We start from the raw sequence: 23,796 nt of genomic DNA, 5'->3' as shown, positions 1-23,796 counted from the left end.
TCATAGGCTTTAAATTATATGTAAATTTGTGTTTGTATGTAATTTGTATTTTTAATTTAAATTAGACTCATTTTTATTTAATTTCATAGGCTTTTATCGAGCCAAGATTTTATCAATCCGAGCTTTGATTTGATATTCAATTTAGTTTTATCTTTAATAATATATTTATTTATTATTAATATTATTAAATTTATTAGAACCATTATTATTATTATAAGTTTATTAATGTCCAATATTATCATTAAAATTATTTTAAAGTCTAATATCATCATTATTGTTAAGTTTGGTTAAGTTCGGTAGCATTCAGTTAAGTTCAGTAGCATTCAGTTAAATTCAGTTCAGTTCAGTATTCAGTAGCATTCAGTTCAGTTCAATTCAATTCAGTTTAGTTCAGTTTTTTTTTTCAGCGATAAAGAACAGAGCCTACGTGGTGTTTGTTAGAAGGGATATAAGAGGTGAGATAGGGATAAAAAACACGAGATAAGTTATCCCGTGTTTGTTTGGGAGATAGAAGAGTAAGACGGATGAAGGATAAGCTTCTTATCCCTCAAATCCTATACCCAGAAGGGGATGGTATAAGGAGGTAAGATAAGCTCATGCGATTTTAATAGGATGGAAAAGTATATCTTATCTCTTAAATTAATGTTATGTAGCTTAAATAGGGTTAAAATAGTAAAATGTATTATTTTATCCCTATCCCTATCCCACGTACCAAATAATAATTTTCGACTATCATATTTTTATCCTTATCTCAACCATTTATCCCTATCCCAACCTTTATCCTTATCCCTATCCCAATAGAATATTATAAACAGATTAAAAAGCATTTCCCTTGACACCTCCTCGCTCCTTGCTTGCTGGCTTTCACTTTCCAAAATCCTGATACATTATTTTCTCTCTCTACATTTCAGGAATCTCCCTTTTCTCTCTTTCTTTCCTCTGTCCAAAAAGGGGTTTGACGACTCTGGATTAAAAATGCAGTTAGCCTTTTGATTAAGGGCATCGCTTACAAGGCAAGAAAAATATAAACACAAACACCAAAATTTATTTTACTTTTTTTAGAAACAGCTGGTAATTATCATTAACAAACTCTATCTTTCTCTCACTCTGAGCAGCCAGAGACAGTGATGCATGATTGTGTTGCTGCTCTGCACTCATTTGCTTCCCTCTCCCTTTCCTTCTGTATCGTTTGTTAGATCTAAACTATTCCACTTCCAAGAAGATCCATCCATGCACTCGGCACTCCCCTCTCTTCTTCTCTTCTCTCGTTTTTCCGTTTTCTGTTAAGGTACCTTCTCTCTGTTTTTTGCACTGTTAATAGTTTTTTTTTCTTCTTTTAGCATCTTGTTGTCCACAATTTTGTTGTTGCTCATAGGGCTTTTTATTTATTTATCTATATTTTGGAATTCTTTTGTTTTGTATTTATCTGCAAGGAATCAGAATCCTAAAGTGTGTTTGATTGTTTTATAGCTCAAAATTTTTGTTCAATTTTGAGTTTTTTTTTTTTTTTTTTTTGCCAGTTTTAATGGTTTAAGTGAAATTTGGTGGAGTGGATTGTTGTGATTCGATAATGGCGTCAAAGCAAGGGTCAAAATCGAAGAGATTAGGTTCGAACAGTTCTAAAGCTGCTAATTCTCATTCTTCTACTACTACATCATCTTCGAAGCAATTTTTAGAAACTTCTATCGACGGTCAGAGCTCTCCTGCTTCATCTTCTGCTCGCAGCAAGCCACATTATTTCTACTCAGAAACTGCCGCTGTGGAGGTAGAGAGATCCAAAGAAAATGTAACCGTCACAGTTCGTTTTCGCCCGTTGAGGTTTGCATTCTCTGTCCGCCAGGCTTTGACTCTTTTCTCTCCGTCTATCTCTCTCTTTGTCGTCCTCTCTTCTAAATTGTTATAAAATTCTTTAGCGAGTAGTTTTGTTTATTTCTTTGTTGATGCTGTAGTCCTAGAGAAATTCGTCAAGGAGAGGAGATTGCTTGGTATGCCGATGGAGAAACTATTGTCAGAAATGAACATAATCCGTCAATCGCGTATGCATATGGTAAATTATGTACACTAAAGTTGGTTGCTCAAGTAGTTGATTCTGTTAACAAATATCATTGGTTATTTAAGCTGGATTTGCAGTAGAATAAACCACAGTTAAGACAGCTTCTATGTATTTGCTTGTGAGAAGTTACATACTGCCACATATGTAGAGCACTATAGGTAAAAGTCTATTTGAAACCGACTTGACTATGTTTGATGTTATTCCAGTGTATGTACCACTAGAAGTTGTCGATTTTGAAAGCTACAGGCTACTGTGTTAACTCTTATTTGTTAAATAATTACTTTTCCAAAATTGGAAGCCTCTATTGAATTGGTTTGGGTTGAGTTTTTAATTCTTTCAATTGATAAAAAATCGAAGCTTGGTTGATCATTAATTTTCATATTTTAGACAAATACATCGTGTCAAAGCTCGATCAATGGTGTATATAATCATTTTAAGTTTCTTGGAGTCATCTTGCTTCGGTTAATTTTTGCAAAGAGCTTACACATTCTTATAGGAAAATAATATATTATTAAGAATGTTATCATGAAGCATTTTGATATTCAAATATGTGCATCATGTCCATGTTTTTTTTTTATTAGTGTTCAGGTTAACACCCATAGTTGGTACATGAACTTTGCTTAAATGTCTGTTCAGGCGTCAATCAGTTACTTTTCTGCAGTTATGTATCAATCCTTTTGTCACCTTAAGATTTGCTTATTGTAATTATCTCTTTTATCATTATTCATTTCTCTATAAAATATTAGGTTGCCTACTATATAAGGGGTTTCTGTCAGGCATTCTTATGCATCATAGAACAGGAGGTCAAATTATAGTTACAACTATTATTTGATAATTTGTGGTTCCTAGTTGTAGAGGCTACTTAGTATTTATATTTTCCTCCGAGGACCGCAGTACATCAAAGCTGTTAACATAGAAAATGTGTTTTTTTGTTGATATTTTGTTTTATGTCTCAGTTATATCTGTATGACTAATTTTCTAATTACTTTCCAAATTCCTTACTAGATCGAGTGTTTGGCCCTACAACTACAACAAGACATGTCTATGATGTTGCTGCCCAGCATGTGGTGGGTGGTGCTATGGAAGGCATCAATGGTAAATCACCTGTTCCTAGCAAACATTGCCATCTGACTTTTTTTTTCATGTTATCTCTGTATATAGTTTTTTGGATTCTGAATTTGTGTCCACATGTGGTTAAAGGAACAATTTTTGCATATGGCGTAACAAGCAGTGGGAAGACTCACACTATGCATGTAAGCTTAATTAGCATTTAAATTTCTTTCTTCATACACATGTAACCCACGCAAACTTCAATCTCCTCTTTTGTATATTATGCTTTCTGATATCCTTTCCTGATGTATATGTAACTTGTCATATTTTGAAATCTCAATGTGTTTGTTCCTATTGAGAGTTGAATGTGTAAATGAAATTCATCCTCTGAAAGCATTTTATCTGCATGCTTTGTTAAAAACTGATGCACTTTCTATATTGCATGCTACAATATCAGTGGATATTTTAGCATTCTATAAACATAATTCTTTCTGTGGGTTGATTTACTAACATTAGATGACATGCTTATATTGTAATACAAATGGCAGGGTGATCAGAGGTCCCCTGGAATTATACCATTGGCAGTAAAGGATGCTTTTAGCATTATTCAAGAGGTAATGTACATGGAATGTGAATTCCATATTTTGTTTATTATATCTTTGTTTCAGTACTGCAATTCTAACATTTATCTACGCCTTAGACACCAAACCGGGAGTTTCTTCTTCGTGTTTCATACCTAGAGATATATAATGAGGTTAGCTTCTTCGTCTTTTCTTCTTGCCTTTCTGTTATGATGTCATTACTTCTTTCATCTCTTCTGCAACTTTACTATGCAAGTATTTTAATTTTTTTGTCAGGTTGTAAATGACTTGTTGAATCCAGCTGGGCAGAACTTGAGAATTAGAGAAGATGCCCAGGTACTTCCTTGTCAAATTGTTATTCTATTTTCTTATCCTGCCTTTGATTATTTTTACAGACCATGTAATACACTAGAATACATGGGATACCATGTAGTGTAAGATGCTACATTGATATGTTTTATTTAAGAGCAATACACATATATATACAAGGTTCTCCTTCAATCAAGGAGACAAACTGACCCTACCAGCAGCTCTAGCAGCCCTACAACAGCCTTAGGCATGCTATAATTGACTTAGCCATGCTTACATTTATTACATTGACTTATTCTATAACACTCCCCCTCAAGCTGAAGCATGGATTTTAGTCATGCTCAGCTTGCTACGGATAGAGATAACATAGTCTTTAAGACAATACCACTCAAAACAAAATAAAACATGATCCGAGAGATGCAACCCAGAAGAACAAATCGGATAGGCGGAAGGTAGATGACAAGACGACAGCAGAACAACAATCCTCATCGGAAACGGAGAAGCAGATGCCAATATAAACATCGCGCAAGAGGCTGCCGACAATGTCAATAGAAAGGAGATTCACCGGAAAACTGACCGTACAGACACGTTGGAAACAGAGAGGGGACGTCAGTGGAAGAACTGAAACTTGGAACCCTAGGTCCAAACAGTCTGCTCACAAGGTAGACAACGGTGCTGAAAGAAACAACCCAGAAATGTAAACCTAGAAATTCTGCTCATAAAGCCGAAAACAAATTCTGGAATCTCAATCCAGAAACGTAAAGCAGAGACCAAACAAGGCTTTGATACCATGTCATGGAACCGTTTGAACCAAAAGCTCAAGCTGATAGTTAAAGGTCCGCTCCATATTAATATCTGACACACCCCCACACGCGAATGCCCACTAGGCTTGAAGCGTGCACACAAAGGCCCATATTACCATGTCCTGCAATTAAATCAACAAATGGGGCTGCCAAGAATCGAACCCTAGACCACTTGGTCAACCTGGCTCTGATACCATGTTACAGTCCATGTAATACACTAGAATACACTAGAATACATGGGATACCATGTAGAGTAAGATGCTACATTGATATGTTTTATTTAAGAGCAATACACATGTATATACAAGGCTCTCCTTCAATCAAGGAGACAAACTGACCCTACCAGCAGCTCTAGCAGTCCTACAGCAGCCTTAGGCATGCTATAGTTGACTTAGCCATGCTTACACTTATTACATTGACTTATTCTATAACAATTATTATAATGATAGCTGTTCTTGTAATTTGTTACTATCCATGACCTTGCTGCAGCTGGTTAAACTGTCCGTTGCACTGCCTTAAATATTTCCTGTATCAAATATCAAATTTACTGACAAGTGGGTTATCTTAACCTTTATTACTGTGTAAATGCACGGCAAAATTGGGTAACGACATTCTTGGGCATTTGTTATGCTAAACGTTTGCCTTTGGCATGGATTCTAATACTGTATTGCTTAATATTCCACTGTTATTCTTCTCTAATTTTCCAAGAACTTCATTGACTGGTTCCGCGGTTTTTACATTTTAGATGAAACTAAGCCATGCAAATGGTGATGTTGTGGTACTTGATAGAATTTTTCAGCTTTTAATATTTTATTTCATTTGAGAATGAGTTGAACAGTTCAGTTTAGGCATTGGCTTAACTAGAAGTTCCAAGTGATTGTACAATCTCTTTGGAATCAGTGTGGATTGTCCTTCTGTTATTTACTGATCAAGTGATTATTAAAGGTCAACTTACTTAATTTTTTTAGTTCCAAACATGAGCATGACCTAGGCCTATGTACATTCTCTATTTTAGGATGTACATTCTCTATTTAGCTTGGATTCACTTGTACTCCCTCTGTCCTTGAAAGGATGCCTTTTTAAGAAATTAATTTTGTTTCAAAATGTTTGTTATTTTATAAAATCAAGTGAAGATTTATTAATTTTTTCCAAGCCTACCCTTGCGTTTGATGTTGATTACAACAAAATTGGAGGATTCATCTTCCAAAAATATTTATAGGGATAATTTTACTAAAATAATTCTGTAATTAAGACATCTTATTACTTTCTTAATCCATGCGCCAAAATCTGTATTTTTCAGACCCATATTGTTACTTGAATTGGAACCATATGGCAGGTTGCATCTTTTTTTCATTGAATTATGTACAGTCTGCTGAAGGAGTATTAAAATTGTGTTGGATGCTTGGAATACATTTCTGAAATAGAGGTGAGCTTAGGTAATTTGACATTTGCTTATTGCAAATTATAGGCAATCTTGGAATGTTGCAGATAAGGGCACTGGGGTGCCCATGGTGTCCCCTTTTATACCAAAATATTATTGAATTCTAAGATGATAAGTTTCAAATTAAGACAAGGAGCCTAAGATGCTACTTAATGATGGTAACAATGATAGGTTTGTGAAAGGTCTATGGTATATGCCCAGTTTTTGTTCCAGAAGTTCAATTTCTAATAGTTCTTTTGCCACTTTCTAGATCATGAATTGCAAGATACATTATTTTAACATATGCTTGTAGTTGTATGGGTTCTTAGTTTCAAGACTGTTACTGGGTTACACATGATATCATTGGTTTAGGATCACACATCAAATTAGAATCTGCTACTGATTTTGGGATCATGCTATTTGACTATTTGTAAAGGGCCTTCACCTTCGGGTTCAGACTTCAATTTTTTTGGTAGGTTTTGGTCCTTGGTGTGCACTTCTCTGCATCATGAGAACCAATACCAGCTGTTATGAGATCACGGTAGTTATCCCCTGAAATCTCAGGCTTTGCTGGTTTATAGAAACTGATACGAGATTCTGCTATTCTTCTTATATTGTCACATGTAAAACTGTAGAGGATGGGCCTATGATGGGGCATCACATGTTCATCTGCCTAGTCTTCTATGCTATCATTTGAGGCACTGTTAAGATGTAGTTCACATTCAACGAATTTTAAAGCCTCAGTTCTATCTTATCACAAGCCTGAAATAAATGCTTCTCCCAAATAGAAGTGGAAAAGATGAACAGCGAAAAAGTATATATACCTCAATCTTTTGGCAAGTAAACTGTAGAAGTTTTGATATTCATAAAGGATGTTAGAGGTAATTACATTTTGCTCAGGTAATTGACTCAAGTGCTTCCTCCAAGGAAGAATGTGGGCTTAAAGACATGCTCCAGATTATGAATTCTAGTAGTAAAATATTTCAAGGCATTTCTTCTTTCACTTTGCACATATGGTTATTGCAGAAGCTGCTTTTCTTAGTTCTCATATACTGGAACATGCACATTAGGTCCTCTATTCTAGAATTTCTTTCCTTTCTTTTTCTTTTGTGATTGCCAGATAATGTATCTAGATATCATTTTAATTTTATGGAGAAAATTTTCATTGCTCTCAATTAATATCTGCAGGGAACCTTTGTTGAAGGCATAAAGGAAGAAGTTGTATTATCCCCTGCCCATGCCCTTTCCCTTATAGCAGCTGGAGAAGGTACTATCAAATATCGCACATAGTTAGCAAAAGCAATTGGATTCAGAATAGTACAGTCAGTTAATTTAATTTCTTTTTTGATAATAAGATATTAATTATTACTAGTCGAGCAGTAAAGGTAGTGTTGTGATGCTGTCCCTGGACCTGCAAAGTTAAATGCCTCCATGAAACAAATGCAAGATTAAGTAAAATTATACAATAAAAGTTATCTTTGAGAAAAAAATGGGAGACTTGTAACTGCTACTCTCACTTAGTTATTTTCATGTGAACTTTGGCTTCCACATTTTGAAAAGTCCTGGTTTTGCTCTCTGCAACTTAGTCATGAACTGGCCAAGAACTGTTGTTGGTTTTCTTTTCCCTGCCCTGCATTGAGATCCTCTCTAAACCGTAAGCTCCATTTGCAGTTCCTGTTGAAGCCAATTTCTTTCCAAGAATTGCACACAAGAAAATACTGCATTGATCTTGCACAGTCACAAGGAGGGGGCAAATGAATTGCGATTTACCGACTCTGGCAAAGTGAAATTTTTAAAACCTGTTTCATCAAATCTTCTACTTGGATACTTAGAGCTTAAGTTGCAGAATGCTTTATGCAAGAAATATGAAGTTCCCATATAAAGATTTAAATTAGTAGAATATTTATAGGGTAGGTTCATATTATGCTTTAGAATTTTCTGTCCAGATAAGATGTGGATAGCAAGTTGAAGTGATGCCAAATAGCCAATCTGTACTCTCATCTATTAACCCCTAAAATCTAAACTCTGTATAAGCAATGACCAAGTTATCAAGATATAGAAATTTAGCTCATTTGTCTTCTATCTAGTTGCAAATTGATATGTATAATTTGTACTGATGCCTATAGTCTTTTTTGCACATTGAGATGCATGATCTATACTTCTCGCATGCTAAAATACTAAAGCATACTTACTGAAATGGACCGAGAAAAATTCGCCAATTTCTCCTTATAATTGGCTACTAAATTTTTTCTGTTTGGCACAGAGCATAGACATGTTGGATCCACAAACTTCAATTTACTAAGCAGCCGGAGCCATACAATATTTACACTGGTAAGGTTTTACTATCTTCATGGAACCAAAATGTAGTATTAATTGGTTGTTGCAGCCTGGGGCGGATCCAGCCCGGGGGCCGGAGCCCCCTATCCACCAGCTCCACCCTTGAGTATCGGTGGTTCCGCCCCTTGTCCCCCCTTATTATTGGTTTATATTTAACCTATGTAGTATTATTTCAATATATTTAACCTATGTAGTATTATTTCAATAGTTTTAAGTGGTTGAATTGGTTTAAGATGCTTGTTTTAAGGTGAGAGATCATGGGTTCCAAACCCCACGATTCTCATTCTATATTTTATGAAGCTTTTTATTTATTTTAACTTTATTTTTCCAAATAATTATAGAACTATGTTACCATTATTAATTACTTTCAATGTACTCCTTATTTTCATAATACTTTTGAACCCATTTTTATTTGAAGAATTTATTATATCTCTTTTCCATAAAAAAAAAATCAATTTCTTACTTTTAAGACTAAAATAACTTAATTTTTGAATTAAATTTTATTTTTTTAAATTTTAAGCCTTGGCGCAACGGTAAACGTTGTTGTCGTGTGACCAAGAGGTCACGGGTTCGAGTCTTAGGAGCGGCCTCTTGCCAAAATAAATTGGCAGGGGAAGGCTTGCCCCCAGTACACCCTTGTGGTGGGACCCCTCCCCGGACCCTCACTCAGCGGGGACGCGTAGTGCACCGGGCCGCCCCTTAGAGGGCGAGCCTTGGCGCAACGGTAAACGTTGTTGTCGTGTGACCAAGAGGTCACGGGTTCGAGTCTTAGGAGCGGCCTCTTGCCAAATAAATTTGCAGGGGAAGGCTTGCCTCCAGTACACCCTTGTGGTGGGACCCCTCCCCGGACCCTCGCTCAGCGGGGGCGCGTAGTGCGACCGGGCCGCCTTTTTTTTTTTTTATTATTGATGTATAACTAAAAATAAAAAAAGTGTAAAAATGTTATAATTTTTAGCCAACACACCAAAACGACAAAGTTTCAGCGTGCTGGAGACTAATTTTTTTTTGCACAGCCCTAACATTCTGGACTTTGAAAAATTACTCCCAACCGCTGGGCTAAAATTAGCCCCCCCCCCCCCCCCCCCCCCCACACGCACACACAAAAGAAACGTTGCAGTTTTTACACATTTTTTTGATATATTCTCTTACTTATAGATTCATGCATGTTTGTTTCTGTCTTTCAAACTATGTGCTGTTAATTTATGCAGATAATAGAGAGTAGCGCATATGGTGAAAATAGCGAAGGAGAGGCTGTAAATTTGTCTCAACTGGTAAATTCTGGCTTCTATTCAGATTCTGATTATATACTTGTTGCTTCCTCTTTTACGCTTTTGATTCAACTTTGTTTTATTGCATTGTGTCAGATATTAATAGGAATTGGGCCTTTAACTGTCAGCTTAAGCTTTTAGTTCAAACGGTTAGTTCAATTGGTTCCATGATATGGTATCAGAGCCTCTCTGACCAAGTGATCAAGGGTTCGATTCCTGGCAGCCTCATTTGTTGATTAAATTTCAGGACATGGTAATATGGGCGTGTGTTGTGCACGCTTCAAGCCCAGTGGGTATTCGTGTGCGGGGGTGTGTAAAATATTAATATGAATTGGGCTTTAACTATCAGCTTAAGCTTTTGGTTTCAATTGGTTCCATGACACGTTGCATTTATTACAATTTCTTGTCTTTTACTTTTCTTCTCTCTTTCTGCCTCTCTCTCTCTCACACACACAAACATTTTTTTATAAGAGTATCTTTTAACTTTTCCATATCTAACTTACACCTGCAGAACCTCATCGATCTGGCAGGTTCCGAAAGTTCAAAAGCTGAGACTACTGGTGTGAGACGGAAAGAAGGATCCTACATTAACAAGAGCCTGCTAACACTTGGAACTGTAAGGCCTTATATGCGTTGTATATGCCTAATTTCATCATAAGTAGATGAACTGTAACCATCTTCCATGTATGTAATTTGCCATATCAACTTTACCATTATAGAACACTTGTATCAATTGTATAGCATCAAGTTTTGTCATTCCAGCAATAAAAGCTCGTCACAACACACTCACAGTCACACCAGAACATATGTTTGACCATATTTAGTAGCATCATGTATTCATGTATTTGCATTGTGTTTACTAATATTCTGTTTGTTATTTTAATCTTTCTCTTATGTGAATTAGCACAATTCCCAAATTGTAATATAGATAGAAAAGCAAAGTTCATTGAGCTTCTCATGGTCAATTTACTTAGTCATTCATCTTTATAATTCATGAACTATGTTCCTTTACTGGATTGTGATTAAGACTTAGCTGGATTAAGTGTTACTTTAACTCACTATATCATAGTTGTTAAATCGAGATTCGACTCGTGACTCGAAATCTCATTTCACGAATCGGGACTCGTGAATCGAATCGAATCGTAAGATTCGGATCAAATTCAAAATGCTATAAAAAATAAAATATTAATCATATTTAACTTTAAATATTAGTCCAAAAATGCAATTTTAATATTTAAATAGAAATTATATCAAGTTATAAAAGAAAGTAGAGACAAACAAAACATGAAAAATAGAAAGAATAAAGAGTAGAAGAAGATAATAATAAATAAATAGAAAAGAAGAGCGAAGGTTTTGGAATTTGTAGAGTGAAGAGTCATCTAATTGAAACTATTTGTGTTTCATAACTTGTGTACGATTTTTTGTTTTGTTTTTGTAAAGTGAATAGTCATCTTCTTCTGCTGTACATTTTTTACTTGTTAAAAATTGATTTTTTTTTTTAAATGGTGGCCTGAATTGACTGACTCGGGTGACTCGGTGACTCGATGAATCGGCCGAATCGGTAGTGACTCGGCCGATTCATGAAGCTTCCGAGTCGTACCATAGATACGACTCGAATTCTTCATGAATCGAATCGAATCGTACGAATCGACTCATGACTCGTACGATTCTAACAACTATGCACTATATCTTGAGGATTTGTGTTATTTCCATTCATGATTTTGCATTGTTAATGTAATTTCTGTTGAATTAACTAAAGGATTGAAGATAATACATATCATAACTTATGCTCTTCATCTGATAGTCTAAGTGAATTTCTTGCAATAATTAAACTGTTAGCTACGTGTTGATAAATTTACCTTGGCTTTACTACTTGTGATATTAATAGGTAATATCGAAGTTGACAGATGGAAGGGCCACTCATATTCCATACAGGGACTCTAAATTGACCAGGCTTCTTCAATCATCATTAAGTGGTCATGGTCGTGTATCAGTACGTGCTGCTTTTTGAAAAAAAAAAAAAAATTTCACATCTCATCATTATATATCTCATGAATGACACAGCCACTGTTTCCTGTTTATCATTTATCTTCTGTATAAAATCACAGCTTATTTGCACTGTTACTCCTTCATCAAGCAATTCTGAAGAGACACATAATACTCTGAAATTTGCCCACCGTGCTAAACACATTGAAATTAAAGCAGCACAGAACAAGGTACTTTCTCCTTCTGATTTTATATATTTCCAAGGGAATCTTGTTTTGAAATATCTGATATAATCACTTTTATTTCAGATTGTTGACGAGAAATCACTTATCAAGAAGTATCAACATGAAATACGCTGTTTGAAGGAAGAGTTAGATCAATTGAAGAGGGGTATCGTGACGGTTCCCCTACTAAAAGACATGGTGGAAGATGATATTGTCCTCCTAAAACAGAAGGTACACGGTTTCTACTACAATTGCTAATATTCTTATTCTTCTTTTTTATTTATTTATTATTATTTTTTTTTAATCTCAGCGAATTTAGCTTGAGAACATTCATCTTATTTTTTTTTGTTTACTCATGGTTTAAGCATGATATAAAGGGCGGCCCGGTGCACTACGCGTCCCCGCTGAGCGAGGGTCCGGGGAGGGGTCCCACCACAAGGGTGTACTGGGAGCAAGCCTTCCCCTACCAATTTATTTGGCAAGAGGCCGCTCCTAAGACTCGAACCCGTGACCTCTTGGTCACACGACAACAACGTTTACCGTTGCGCCAAGGCTCGCCCTCCGTTTAAGCATGATATATGGAACTTAATTGAAAAACGAAAAAATTAATAAGACAAAAAGAAGGCAAATATTCGGATCATTATAGTAAACAGTTTGATTATGCAATTAAGAAAGTGAGTGCTTTCTTAGTCTAGTTTAGGGGACATGAAAATGAGAATCGCCAATGCTGTTGCTCTAATTCAGCTCTGATTTATAAATGAGCATCTACGAATTCACTAAAGCCTGCTACTCTAGATTAATGGAAAAGGGTTAAGTCCCAACTCTAGGAACAAAAATCAGATAGAATGATATAAAGTTGAGCCACAAGCTTAGTTCTTCTCTAAAATTGGAACGTGACTCTGCAGATTCATGTGTTTCAATCGTGTCTGAGAAGTCCATAGTTTCATTTGGTAAAGAGTCATGGTCAAATTGTCTGTCCTGCAGCAAGTTTTAGACAATATCCTGAAGTCAGTGAGCCTGATTTATTCTTGTTGTCCTTGACATATGCAATCTTCAGCCATTTCGTTTGATTGGACAATGATGTACATGCATTATAGACTTCAAATGATGCATATGATGATATTTCTGCCTGTGGATATGCACTTTGAATTTTTTATTTTCCTTTTTCTTTGAGTTGATGCCCAATTATCTGATGCATCATTGTCATATATAAAGCTAGAAGATGGTCAATTCAAGTTGCAGTCAAGATTGGAACAGGAAGAAGAAGCCAAAGCAGCTCTGTTAAGCAGAATACAAAGATTGACAAAGTTAATTTTAGTCTCCACCAAAGCTTCTCAATCATCAAGGGTTCCTCACCGTCCTGGTCCAAGGAGAAGACATTCCTTTGGAGAAGAAGAGGTACTATTATGAATTTGTCAAATTTGTTTTATTCCAAGTACTTTCCTACCGTGGCTCCAATTACCATTGATATTTAATGGATATAAGAGTGGTGTTTGTTTATGGGGATTCCCTAACACCTTTTTTCTACTCTTGGTTTGATCTAATTGCAGTTTATTTTTGGTTTTATGCAGCTTGCGTACCTACCATACAAAAGACGGGATTTGATGTTGGATGATGAAAACATAGACATGTATGTTTCTCTTCAAGGGAACAGTGAAAGTACAGATTATACTCTTAAGGAGGAGAAGAAACCACGGAAGCAGGGCTTGCTAAATTGGTTAAAGCTACGGGTATGTATTCTTAGTTCTAGTTCTTTCGATGCTTAGGTTATGCTGCCACTGTCTATTTTTGAAATGCGTTATTTGTTGACAAAATGTGTCAGCTATGAGATTCTCTTCTACAATCCAGTTCCTTAGTTTTTTGTGGTACAGTACTTGGCAACAAATATATAATGTGGTACAGTACTTGGGAATATATATATAATATGTTAAGACGTACTTGACATTCAGAATGAATTACAATCACTTTACTGATGCGATCTCTTGTAACTTGGAATTTTGGAGCAGTCTTAAAATCACAATAGAAGGACTTATCTAGATGTTTCGAGTTAAGTGTAATTGGTTGTCTTGTAAGATATTGAACTTTGTTGTTTGCTTTGTATCATTTTACCCTGCAGAACTCATTAAAGCAAGAATCATTTACTGGCATAACTTGTAGTTCACATTTTTTTTACTAGAAACGAGATAGTGGCATGGGAACAAGTACTACTGATAAATCTAGTGGGGTGAAGTCTATTAGTACACCCTCAACACCTCAAGCAGAAAATAGCAATTTTCATACAGAATCCAGGTTTTCAAATCCTTTACTTGCAGAAAGCTCTCCATCGGCTGATCTTCGATCAGAGGTTAGACCAGATAGAGAAATTCCTGAGGACAGTTTTCTTGGGCAAGAAACTCCTTCGGTATGCTAATATTCTCTTTTACTAATTTACTATTTCTTCTCGGTTGAGGATTGTAGTGCATAGATTGTAGGTCCTAACTCTCTTTGGCTCATTGTTTGCAGACCAGCATAAAAACAAGTGACCAAATTGATCTTCTAAGGGAACAACAGAAGATATTGTCTGGAGAAGTGGCACTGCATTCAAGTGCTTTGAAGAGATTATCTGAGGAGTCTTCTAGAAATCCCCAGAAGGAACAGATTCATGTATTACACTGTTCTCAAATCCATTTTTTCATTAGCTGCTTTTAGCCTAATTCAATTTTGTGATCCATTTCTTTATTATTTAAGGTGGAGATGAAGAGGTTAAGTGATGAAATCAAGTTCAAGAATCAACAAATTACTTTACTGGAAAAGCAAATTTCTGATTCCATCATGGCTTCTGACAACAAAATGGATGCATTGGAAATTTCTGAAGTAAGTTTACCTTCACTTATTTTTGAACTACTGCGGGTCTCTCTTTAACCCAGTAATTGTTTTCTCCTTCAGAGGATGGCTGACCTGACAGCACAATTGAATGAAAAGTCATTCGAACTTGAGGTAATCAATCTTATAAACTTTATGCTTTTGGGTCTAATGGTTCCATGATGTGGTATAGAGTTTCTCAGACCAAGAGGGTCAAGGGTTCGATTGTCGACAACGCCATTTATGATTGAACTTACAACATATGGTAGAGTGAGCTAGTTTGTACACGCTAGCCCAAGAGGCATTTGCATGTCGAGTTTGTGTTAGGAGATAGTATAAATATTATTTGTGGGTCTTACCTCCTTTGAGTCAAATGGTTCCAGTGGCGATAACCATTTAAAGTTAAATCACCTGCACTTGCTTCTTAAGACTAATTGGATTGTTGTTGCTCCAGCTCTATCAGAGTAATTTTTTTTAAAACAGCCAGACACAAATACAAAAATAGTACTTTGGATCATGGGTCATATATGATTTTATTTGTATCAAGACCTTTTTTGCATGCCAATGTCCTTATGTAAATGTACGACAATAAAATGTTTATATATTCTATGCAAATGATCCATATGTATCTTATCCTAATGACAAATTTATTGTATCTGATAAGTGTTTGTGTGTCATCTTTTTCCAGGTTAAAGCTGCAGATAATCGGATAATTCAGGAGCAGCTTAACCATAAGGTCAAGCAACTTAACTAAATATATACATGCACATGTATATGACTTTGTTTATCAAAAGAGAATCCGTTGTGACCCAACATTTCTTTTCTATCAGATCTTTGAATGTGAAGGATTGCAGGAGACAATTGTCTCATTGAAGCAGCAGCTCTCTGATGCTCTAGAGACAAGAAATCATAGTCCTGCACCCAGTCTATCACAACGGTTTTCGGACTTAAAAAGCCTTCATGCACAAGATCAGGTAGACAAGGAAATTGCAGCAACAAAAGAAAGAAATGAAGAGCTTCGACAAGTACAGGTTTGTTCTCTAAGCATTTGACACCATCATTCAGTAATATAGGAAGCTTTGTTCTCATGTTCAAAAATGTCAAATTATATGTAGAAACAAATTGATGAACAACCCTATGAAACATAAAATATTTCAAATTAATATATTTAAAAATTGTCAGATATTAATATGGAGTGGACCTTTAACTATTAGCTTGAGCTTTTAGTTCAATTGGTTCCATGACATGGTATCAGAGCCAGTGTGACCAAGTGGTCCAGGGTTCGATTCCTGGCAGCCCCATTTGTTGAGTTATTTGCAGGACATGGTAATTTGGGCCTGTGTTGTGCACACTTCAAGCCCAGTGGGCATTCGTGTGTGGGGGTGTGTCAGATATTAATATGGAGTGGATCTTTGAGCTTTTAGTTCAAATGGTTCCATGACAAAAATAAAGTAGAGATGGGCTAGAGTAAGGATGGGGGATTTGACTTTTGAGCAACAATTATTTGGTAGGACACCAATTAAGTATCCTTAGTGGTTATGTAATTAAATAATCTTATTCTCTTTCTACTCTTTAAAAAGAAAAGAAAAAATTATATAATAATGTTATGGTGCTGATCTGGTTAATAATGCTATCCCAAGTGCCAATCATGTTTTGCGTCTGCATAAAATGCAAGTGATTCATTTTTTTTTTCTTTCTTTTTTGCCTGAAGTTTACCTTTAGATTCCTATTTTCCTATCATATTTGAAACTTAAAAGGCTTGGTAAACAAATCAGCCAATTGACTATTACTAGTAACATAAGGCGTTGAGATGAACCCTTCAAGTAAACACTCACAAATAATATGACTTGTTTGTTCGTGGAACACCGGATTGGATGCAATATAAATTGCAGACTGATTATCATATTGCAGAGGAATTGGTAAATCTGGTTTAATGTCAAACTCAGACAACAAGTACACTAACCATTTGATCTCACAAACAGTAGCTGTAGTTACAAATTTGCCACCTTGCCCTTTTCAATTATCATCAAAACCGACGTAGTTTTGTTATGTCACACAATAAGCTCATTGCCACACCTAGACCCCTTGTCGCACTGGATCTCACCCCTATATATATATATATATATAGCTTTTCAATTTTCTTTTGTTTATTTATATCTGCTTCTGTTATTATATATAGTATAGATAGATATGAGGAATGAATAAATGACTTTTCAATTTTGATCCAACACTAATATGCGCGGTTGAGATTTGGTGTATCCCTCTGGAGGCTCCATGTAAAGTTCCTCATCAATATGCCCATGTAAATAGGCATTATTGATGTCTGCCTGATGGATAGGCCAGCCTTTAGCCGCAACAACAACTATAAACATTCTCACTTTAGCTTTGGTGTATCCCTCTCACCTGAAAACGCCCACCGGATTCCGCTCACCGGAATTTTTTTGACCTGACCGTCAGGGATCTCAAAATGACCGTCTAATTTAGACGAGTCTAATAGTATAAAATTTTTCGAAAAACGAGGTTAGAAAGGTCAGGAAAATATATTTTAAAGAAAAGAAATAAAACAATTTTCTCTATCCTCTATTTTCTTTTATTTACAAATTTGCCACCTTGCCCTTTTCAATTATCATCAAAATTACGTAGTTTTGTTATGTCACACAATAAGCTCCTTGCCACACCTAGACCCCTTGTCGCACTGGATCTCACCCCTATATATGTATATATAGCTTTTCAATTTTCCTTTGTTTATTTATATCTGCTTCTGTTATTATATATAGTATAGATAGATATGAGGAATGAATAAATGACTTTTCAATTTTGATCCAACACTAATATGCGGTTGAGCTTTGGTGTATCCCTCTGGAGGCTCCATGTAAAGTCTTATTCCTGGATGGATAGGCCCATGTAAATAGGCATTATTGATGTCTGCCTGATGGATAGGCCAGCCTTTAGCCGCAACAACTATAAACATTCTCACTGTAGTTACTTTAGTAACTGGTGAAAAACACACAGTGTAATCCTCTCCAAAAGTCTGAGTATACCCCCTTGCTACCAACCTAGCCTTATACCTCTCTACCTCATCGTGATTGTATTTGATACGAAATACCCATCTAGAGGTGATAGCTTTCTTGTTGGGAGGTAGAGGAGCTAAAATCTAGGTCTTATTCCTGCTACATAGCATGTTGTCAATCAGGATTGGAACTAGTTTCATGATAGTTCTTAGGTTCAGGGATTTTAGTAATTTGGGTTAAAAAGGATTGATAAGGATGGGAAAAGGAAAAACTAGGGGAATGATCATCGGAGATGACAGTATCAACTACAAAGTCATTCAACCATGTAGGAGCTTTAGGAAATCGAGTTGATTGTCTGATAGAAGGAACATTAACAATTGGTAAAGATAAATGTGATATAGGAGATTGATTATTTGGGCTGAAAACTGAGGAGAATTAGAAGCTTGAGTATTAGAAACAGGATTAGAGAAAGAGGCTGAAATAGGTGACAAAGGAGAGATAATAGGCTCACAAGAATTAGCTGGTGGAATAGGAACCGATAAAGAATCAGTAATATCACCAAAAAGTGTATCGTGCTCGGCGACAAAACAGAATAGGTTGGTGATGGTATAGGTTTGTAAGGAAATCTATCTTCGTAAAATAGATCCCTGGAAACACTTAACTTATGAGTACTGAGAGTGTAAACTTTATGCCCTTTTGTCCCAAAGCTTGTCCAACATACACAGCTTCAAAAGCCCTTTCGTCAAATTTATCCTTATGAGGATTTGTGTTTGCTACATAACACGAATACCCAAAAACCCTTAGCTTATCATAATCAGGCATCTTCCCATGTAACCTGTAATAAGGTGTATCCCATTTCAGCACCTTTGTAGGCATGAGATTGATAAGTAGGGTAGCATGTAAAAGTGCTTCCCCCCAAAACTGGACTGAAAACCAGCTTGAAACAGCAAAGCCCTGGCCACTTAGTCAAATGTCTGAGAGCGCAACACCATTTTGTTGAGGTGTATAGACACATGTTCTTTGATGATGAATAACAAATTTCTTGAAATATCTTGACAAGATTGACCAACTAATTCTTGGCCATTATCAGTTCTTATAGATTTGACAGTTGTATCATACTGAGTTACAATCATTTGGATAAAACTAGACAACAAAACTGAAACCTGATCCTTATTTTGAAAAGAATAGTCAATGTTGTTCTAGTATAATCATCAACTATAGTTAACATAAATCTATCCCGTCAAAGATTTTTGTTTATAAGAGCCCCAACAATCTATGTGTAGTAATTCAAAAGCTCTACTGGTCTTAATAGAACTATGTGCAAAAGGCTTTCTATGCTGCTTAGATTTATGACAAATATCACAATTAAGCACAATAATTGAAGAATTAAAAACTTACAAATGTTTCTGTTTTTGAGCTGATACATGCGCTAATCTGCAATGCCACAACGTGGCTTTTACATCTTCAGTTTCATGACTAACAGTATATAAAGCAGTATTAGAAAAACAACTAGAAGTAAGTTGATAAAGGTTGTGATGTAGAGTACCGACTGCCAACACAGAAATGGAGGTATGGTCCTGCAGGAAACATTGTTGATTTGCAAAAGTTAACTTCAAAGAAGAATGTTGAAGTAATTGTGCAACTGAAAGCAAGTTATACTAGAAATATTCCACATACAAGACATTAGTCAAAATGAAACTGTTAAACGTATGGAACCCATCTTGGTTACGAGTTGCGAAGGTCCATCAGGAAGATATACCTTCCTTGGTGGATGAATGCTTCTGATAGTAAATAGAGACAAACAGTGGCTCATGTGAGCTGTTGCCCCCTGAGTCTGTTATCCAGACTCCCACTGAACCAACAGTTGCAGGTAAAACCAGATTAGGTGTTCTAGAAATACCTGATGTTGATGCTGATGCTGATGCAAAGGCACAGGCAGTGAAATCTGGAGCAGCTGCAGATGTTTGCTTGCTATGTGACATTTTTTTTTTTGAGATACTTCTGGATTTCAGCTTGCATAATCGTTTGCATGTCTTTTTGCATATCAAGTTATCTGAACTGGACTGTTATCATCTCCACCATCAGAGTCAGAACAAACATCAAAAGGAGTTTTAGAAACATCCTGTGTAAACAAAACTTTGGTTGACTGTTCAGATTGCCCTGACTGCTGGCCTACAGCTCCAGTTGGCTTAGAGCCCTTACACTATTCAGGATAGCCGTGAATCTTAAAAAACCTCCTGGCTATCTCTGCACCCCTACCTCCTTTATCACTGAGCGTTCATTTAGGGGCCTTAGATAGCTATACTGATTCGGTATATTTTAAAGAAACCCTTGGTACAATATTGCCGATCTCAATGTGCTTCTGTCATGCTTTGTGCATTTACAAAGATCACAATACAGTTTGCTTTTATCCTCCTTGTCCTTGACAGACTTTCCATATGTGTTGCGTTTATTTGATGACTTATTTGCAACAGAAAGATGAGCGTAATCATTGGAAACTTCAGCAGTATTAAATTCCTTTTGCTTTTCAATCGAAGCAGCATAGAACATGCCTTATTCAGATTAGGCAAGGGATCCATAAGAAGAACCTGATTCCTCACATGTTCATAGTCAAGATTAAGACCACAAAGAAACTGCATCAATTGATCATCATCAGGCATTTTCTGTACAATAGATCTAGCCTCCTTACATTTACAGTTAGGTATAGGTTTTAGAACAGCAATTTCATCCCACAATGGCTTGATTTTGTTGAAAAATGTTGTTACAGTAAGAGTAAGATTTCCCTGAACAATACCATTCAATTCCTTCTTAAGATGAAAATACAAATGACTGTCATGTTCACCATACCTATACTATTCTAGCCTCAAAGCTCTAGCATTAGGTGCAAACAGAAAAGCATCTGCTAATTCCTTCGAAAGTGAATTAATCACCCACTAAAAGACAAGATTATCTCCATGTAACCAATTCTCATATTCTGGCGCATGAACTTCAGGCATTAAATCATCTTGTAGAACATAACTTGTTCGCTTTTTTGACTGCTAAAGCAATAAGCATGGAACGACGCCAAGAGCTATAATTACTTCCAGTTAAAGGAGAAGTAACTAGACAGAACCTGGATTATCTGCGGGATTCATGACTTGAACATTTTCCGGGAGTACGTTGTTGTTTGAATTCTGATTGCGATTCATTTCTCATTCTGCGTTTGTTGATGAATGCGCCCTGTTCGGTTTTTCTGTACCTCCAGTCTTCGATTTCGACTGATTTTCTCCTTCAGTTTCAGTTCTCTCTTTTTTTTGGCCATTGACAGAATGGCTCTAGGAACCTAGAAGCTCTGAGACCATCTTTGAACTATGAAGAGAAAACTGAATTTGTTATTAGATTTCTCATTACAGAAAACAGTACAATAGGTGTGAGCTTTATATAGCTCTAAAGTAACTTTACAGCAATACAGCTAAGCACATTTTCCCGCCTATATTTACAACAGAAAATATCCTCTGCAGTACATCTTATATTTCTTACTATGGATTCCAACAGGAAACACTAATAAGAAATAAGAATTTGCAAATGAAAAGGGAGAAGGTGAATGTATTATTTATCCGAAAGAGGAGATACAAGGAAAAGGCAGAGCCTCCATAGGAAGAGAACTTCCCTCTCTACTCTCAAGCAGAGCCCAGCAAACAATGTCGTTTGATAACCCAAAAACAATTGCCCTCTCTTACAAAATGCACCCCACTGAATAATCATGACAGCTACCAAAAAGGAATTACTAACTATGCCATCTCACCTCCCTAGGCAAAAACAAACTCAACAAACTTAAAGCAGCAAAACCCCATCTTGCCCCTGTGCTCTGTTCTTTCTTCGAGTGTAAACGTGTAAACTTTTAGCTCTCTTGGCCCATGGGCTGGTTGAGCTAGAAAGCCCTCATCCGCAATACCAGGATCTCTATCATATAGTTTTATGGTTCAGTGGTTTCTTTGTTCCCTGGACTGGTTTACTGAGAATATAGTTTATATTTATGTTTATCGTTTCTGTTTAGGCGAATTTATTCAACAAATTATAGAGACAATGAAATGACTGCAACTAAAATTTTTCAGTTTTAGGTTTCATCAATAAATTTAGGGTAAATAATTTATTACTCCCCTACTTTTTACCTAACACACTGTTTAGTCCCCCTATTTTGAAAAACACATTATGAGGTCCCTATCTTTTGCCAATATTAGCTCTTTGGTCCTGTTGTCTATTTTTTTAAGACTTTTAACCGTTATATTTAGCATAAAAAGACAGATATAACATAACAGAGTAACATGGTCATTTTGTATTGTACTATGGTTGTACTAAAAGCTAAGATATATTCAGTTAAAAATCTAAAAAAAATAGACAAAAGGACCAAATGATTAATATTGGCAAAAGATAGGGACCTTAGAATGTGTTTTTCAAAATAGGGGGACTAAATAGCGTGTTACTAAAAAAGTAGGGGACTAATAAATTATTTACCCATAAATTTACTTGTTTATGTCAGTTCAGGTAATTTCAAATATCACTTAATATTTAGTGATTACTGTTAGAATTGGTGTCCGAGTTGCAAAGCATATTGATTCTCTGCTCTTCTATCTCAAGCACTCACTTTTAAACTCTTCAGTAGGGTGGTGTGGGGCATTGATTTAGAGTCTTTCTACCCTTTTAGTATGGAGCTGTAAAATAAGCTTGACCAGAGTTGGTCATGGTCTGGTTTGAATTTTTTTAATTTGAACACAAGCAGTGATATATACCAGAAAATCTGTATTTTCTCAAATTAAGTCCTAACTGGTAACACATTTTACAGCCAAAGTTTCATCATATATCGACTGCAGTATTGATTGTGACAATGAACTGTTTCATCTTTTCTTGTCCATCAGGCTAATGAGATCGAAGAACTGAAGCAAAAACTTGATGCATTGACAGAGTCGAAAGAACAGCTAGAAATGCGGAACCAAAAATTGGCGGATGAGAGTTCGTACGCAAAAGGGCTAGCCTCAGCTGCTGCGGTTGAACTCAAGGCATTGTCAGAAGAAGTTGCCAAGCTAATGAATCATAATGAGAGACTAGCTGCTGAGTTGGCAGCTGTGAAGAACTCGCCAATACAGCGTAGTAGAACCAACAGCATAGTTCGGAATGGCAGAAGAGAGAATAATGTGAAACGCCAGGAGCAAGTTGGGCCAACATCAGAACTGAAGAAAGAGTTAGCTATAAGTCGAGAAAGAGAACATCAATATGAAGCTGCTTTAGTTGAGAAAGATGAGAGAGAGGTTGAGCTTCAAAAGAAGGTTGAGGAATCTAAGCAAAGAGAAGCTTATCTTGAAAACGAACTCGCTAATATGTGGGTTCTAGTGGCAAAATTGAAAAAATCCCATGGGGCTGAAATCGATAATTCAGAATCAATTGGAGAGACTCTAGGAATTGCAGTTGATGATTTTGGTCTCTGAATATTGCTTCTGATAGAAAGTGTGCAGAAAATGGGGGCAAATAGGGTGTTTGTGCATTTCGAGTGATTTGCTCCCCTTATCTTTTTGAAGTGTTGTTGGTTTGTAAAAATTTCCTGTCAATATTTGTGAAGTAATCACCCACTAGCGTTTCATGTGGGTCTCACTTTGGATACTGTTAATGTGAGGAATCATATCAATCGTATATAAGATAAAGAATTAGATTAGCTGCAAAAGGAAACTCAGGTCTCGGCCCCGCCTAGAATACTTTGCACCATTCGTTTTACATGCGCGATAAATCAGCTCATCAAACCTGAAGTCCCTTCAAATTATAATGCCATTTTAATGCTTAGAAACTTCAATAATTTTGCAGAATTGTGAATGGATATATATATTGAGTAATTTTTTTTTTAATGCACATGCAATATACATTACGTATCCAACTTACATTTTT

At 36.1% G+C, this 23,796-nt stretch overlaps 1 protein-coding gene across 1 annotated transcript; it reads left to right on the top strand.

The window, feature by feature from the left end:
• Positions 1–843: 843 nt before the first annotated feature.
• On the top strand, positions 844–23,569 carry LOC136210041 (kinesin-like protein KIN-7K, chloroplastic). Its single transcript, XM_066001717.1, has 25 exons — positions 844–1,013; positions 1,116–1,288; positions 1,521–1,818; positions 1,950–2,047; positions 3,059–3,148; positions 3,254–3,306; positions 3,652–3,717; positions 3,804–3,857; positions 3,961–4,020; positions 7,405–7,483; positions 8,480–8,547; positions 9,762–9,824; positions 10,333–10,437; positions 11,710–11,814; positions 11,930–12,037; positions 12,116–12,262; positions 13,247–13,429; positions 13,603–13,761; positions 14,208–14,432; positions 14,534–14,674; positions 14,759–14,884; positions 14,957–15,007; positions 15,561–15,608; positions 15,703–15,903; positions 22,779–23,569. Exons 3-25 carry the CDS (start codon positions 1,571–1,573, stop codon positions 23,343–23,345), a joined length of 3,045 nt encoding a protein of 1,014 aa, XP_065857789.1. The 5' UTR covers positions 844–1,013; positions 1,116–1,288; positions 1,521–1,570; the 3' UTR covers positions 23,346–23,569.
• Positions 23,570–23,796: the final 227 nt, after the last annotated feature.

Source organism: Euphorbia lathyris, chromosome 10 (genome assembly GCF_963576675.1).
Source record: "Euphorbia lathyris chromosome 10, ddEupLath1.1, whole genome shotgun sequence".
Lineage (NCBI taxonomy): Eukaryota > Viridiplantae > Streptophyta > Magnoliopsida > Malpighiales > Euphorbiaceae > Euphorbia > Euphorbia lathyris.
This window is presented reverse-complemented; position numbering and strand designations above follow the sequence as displayed.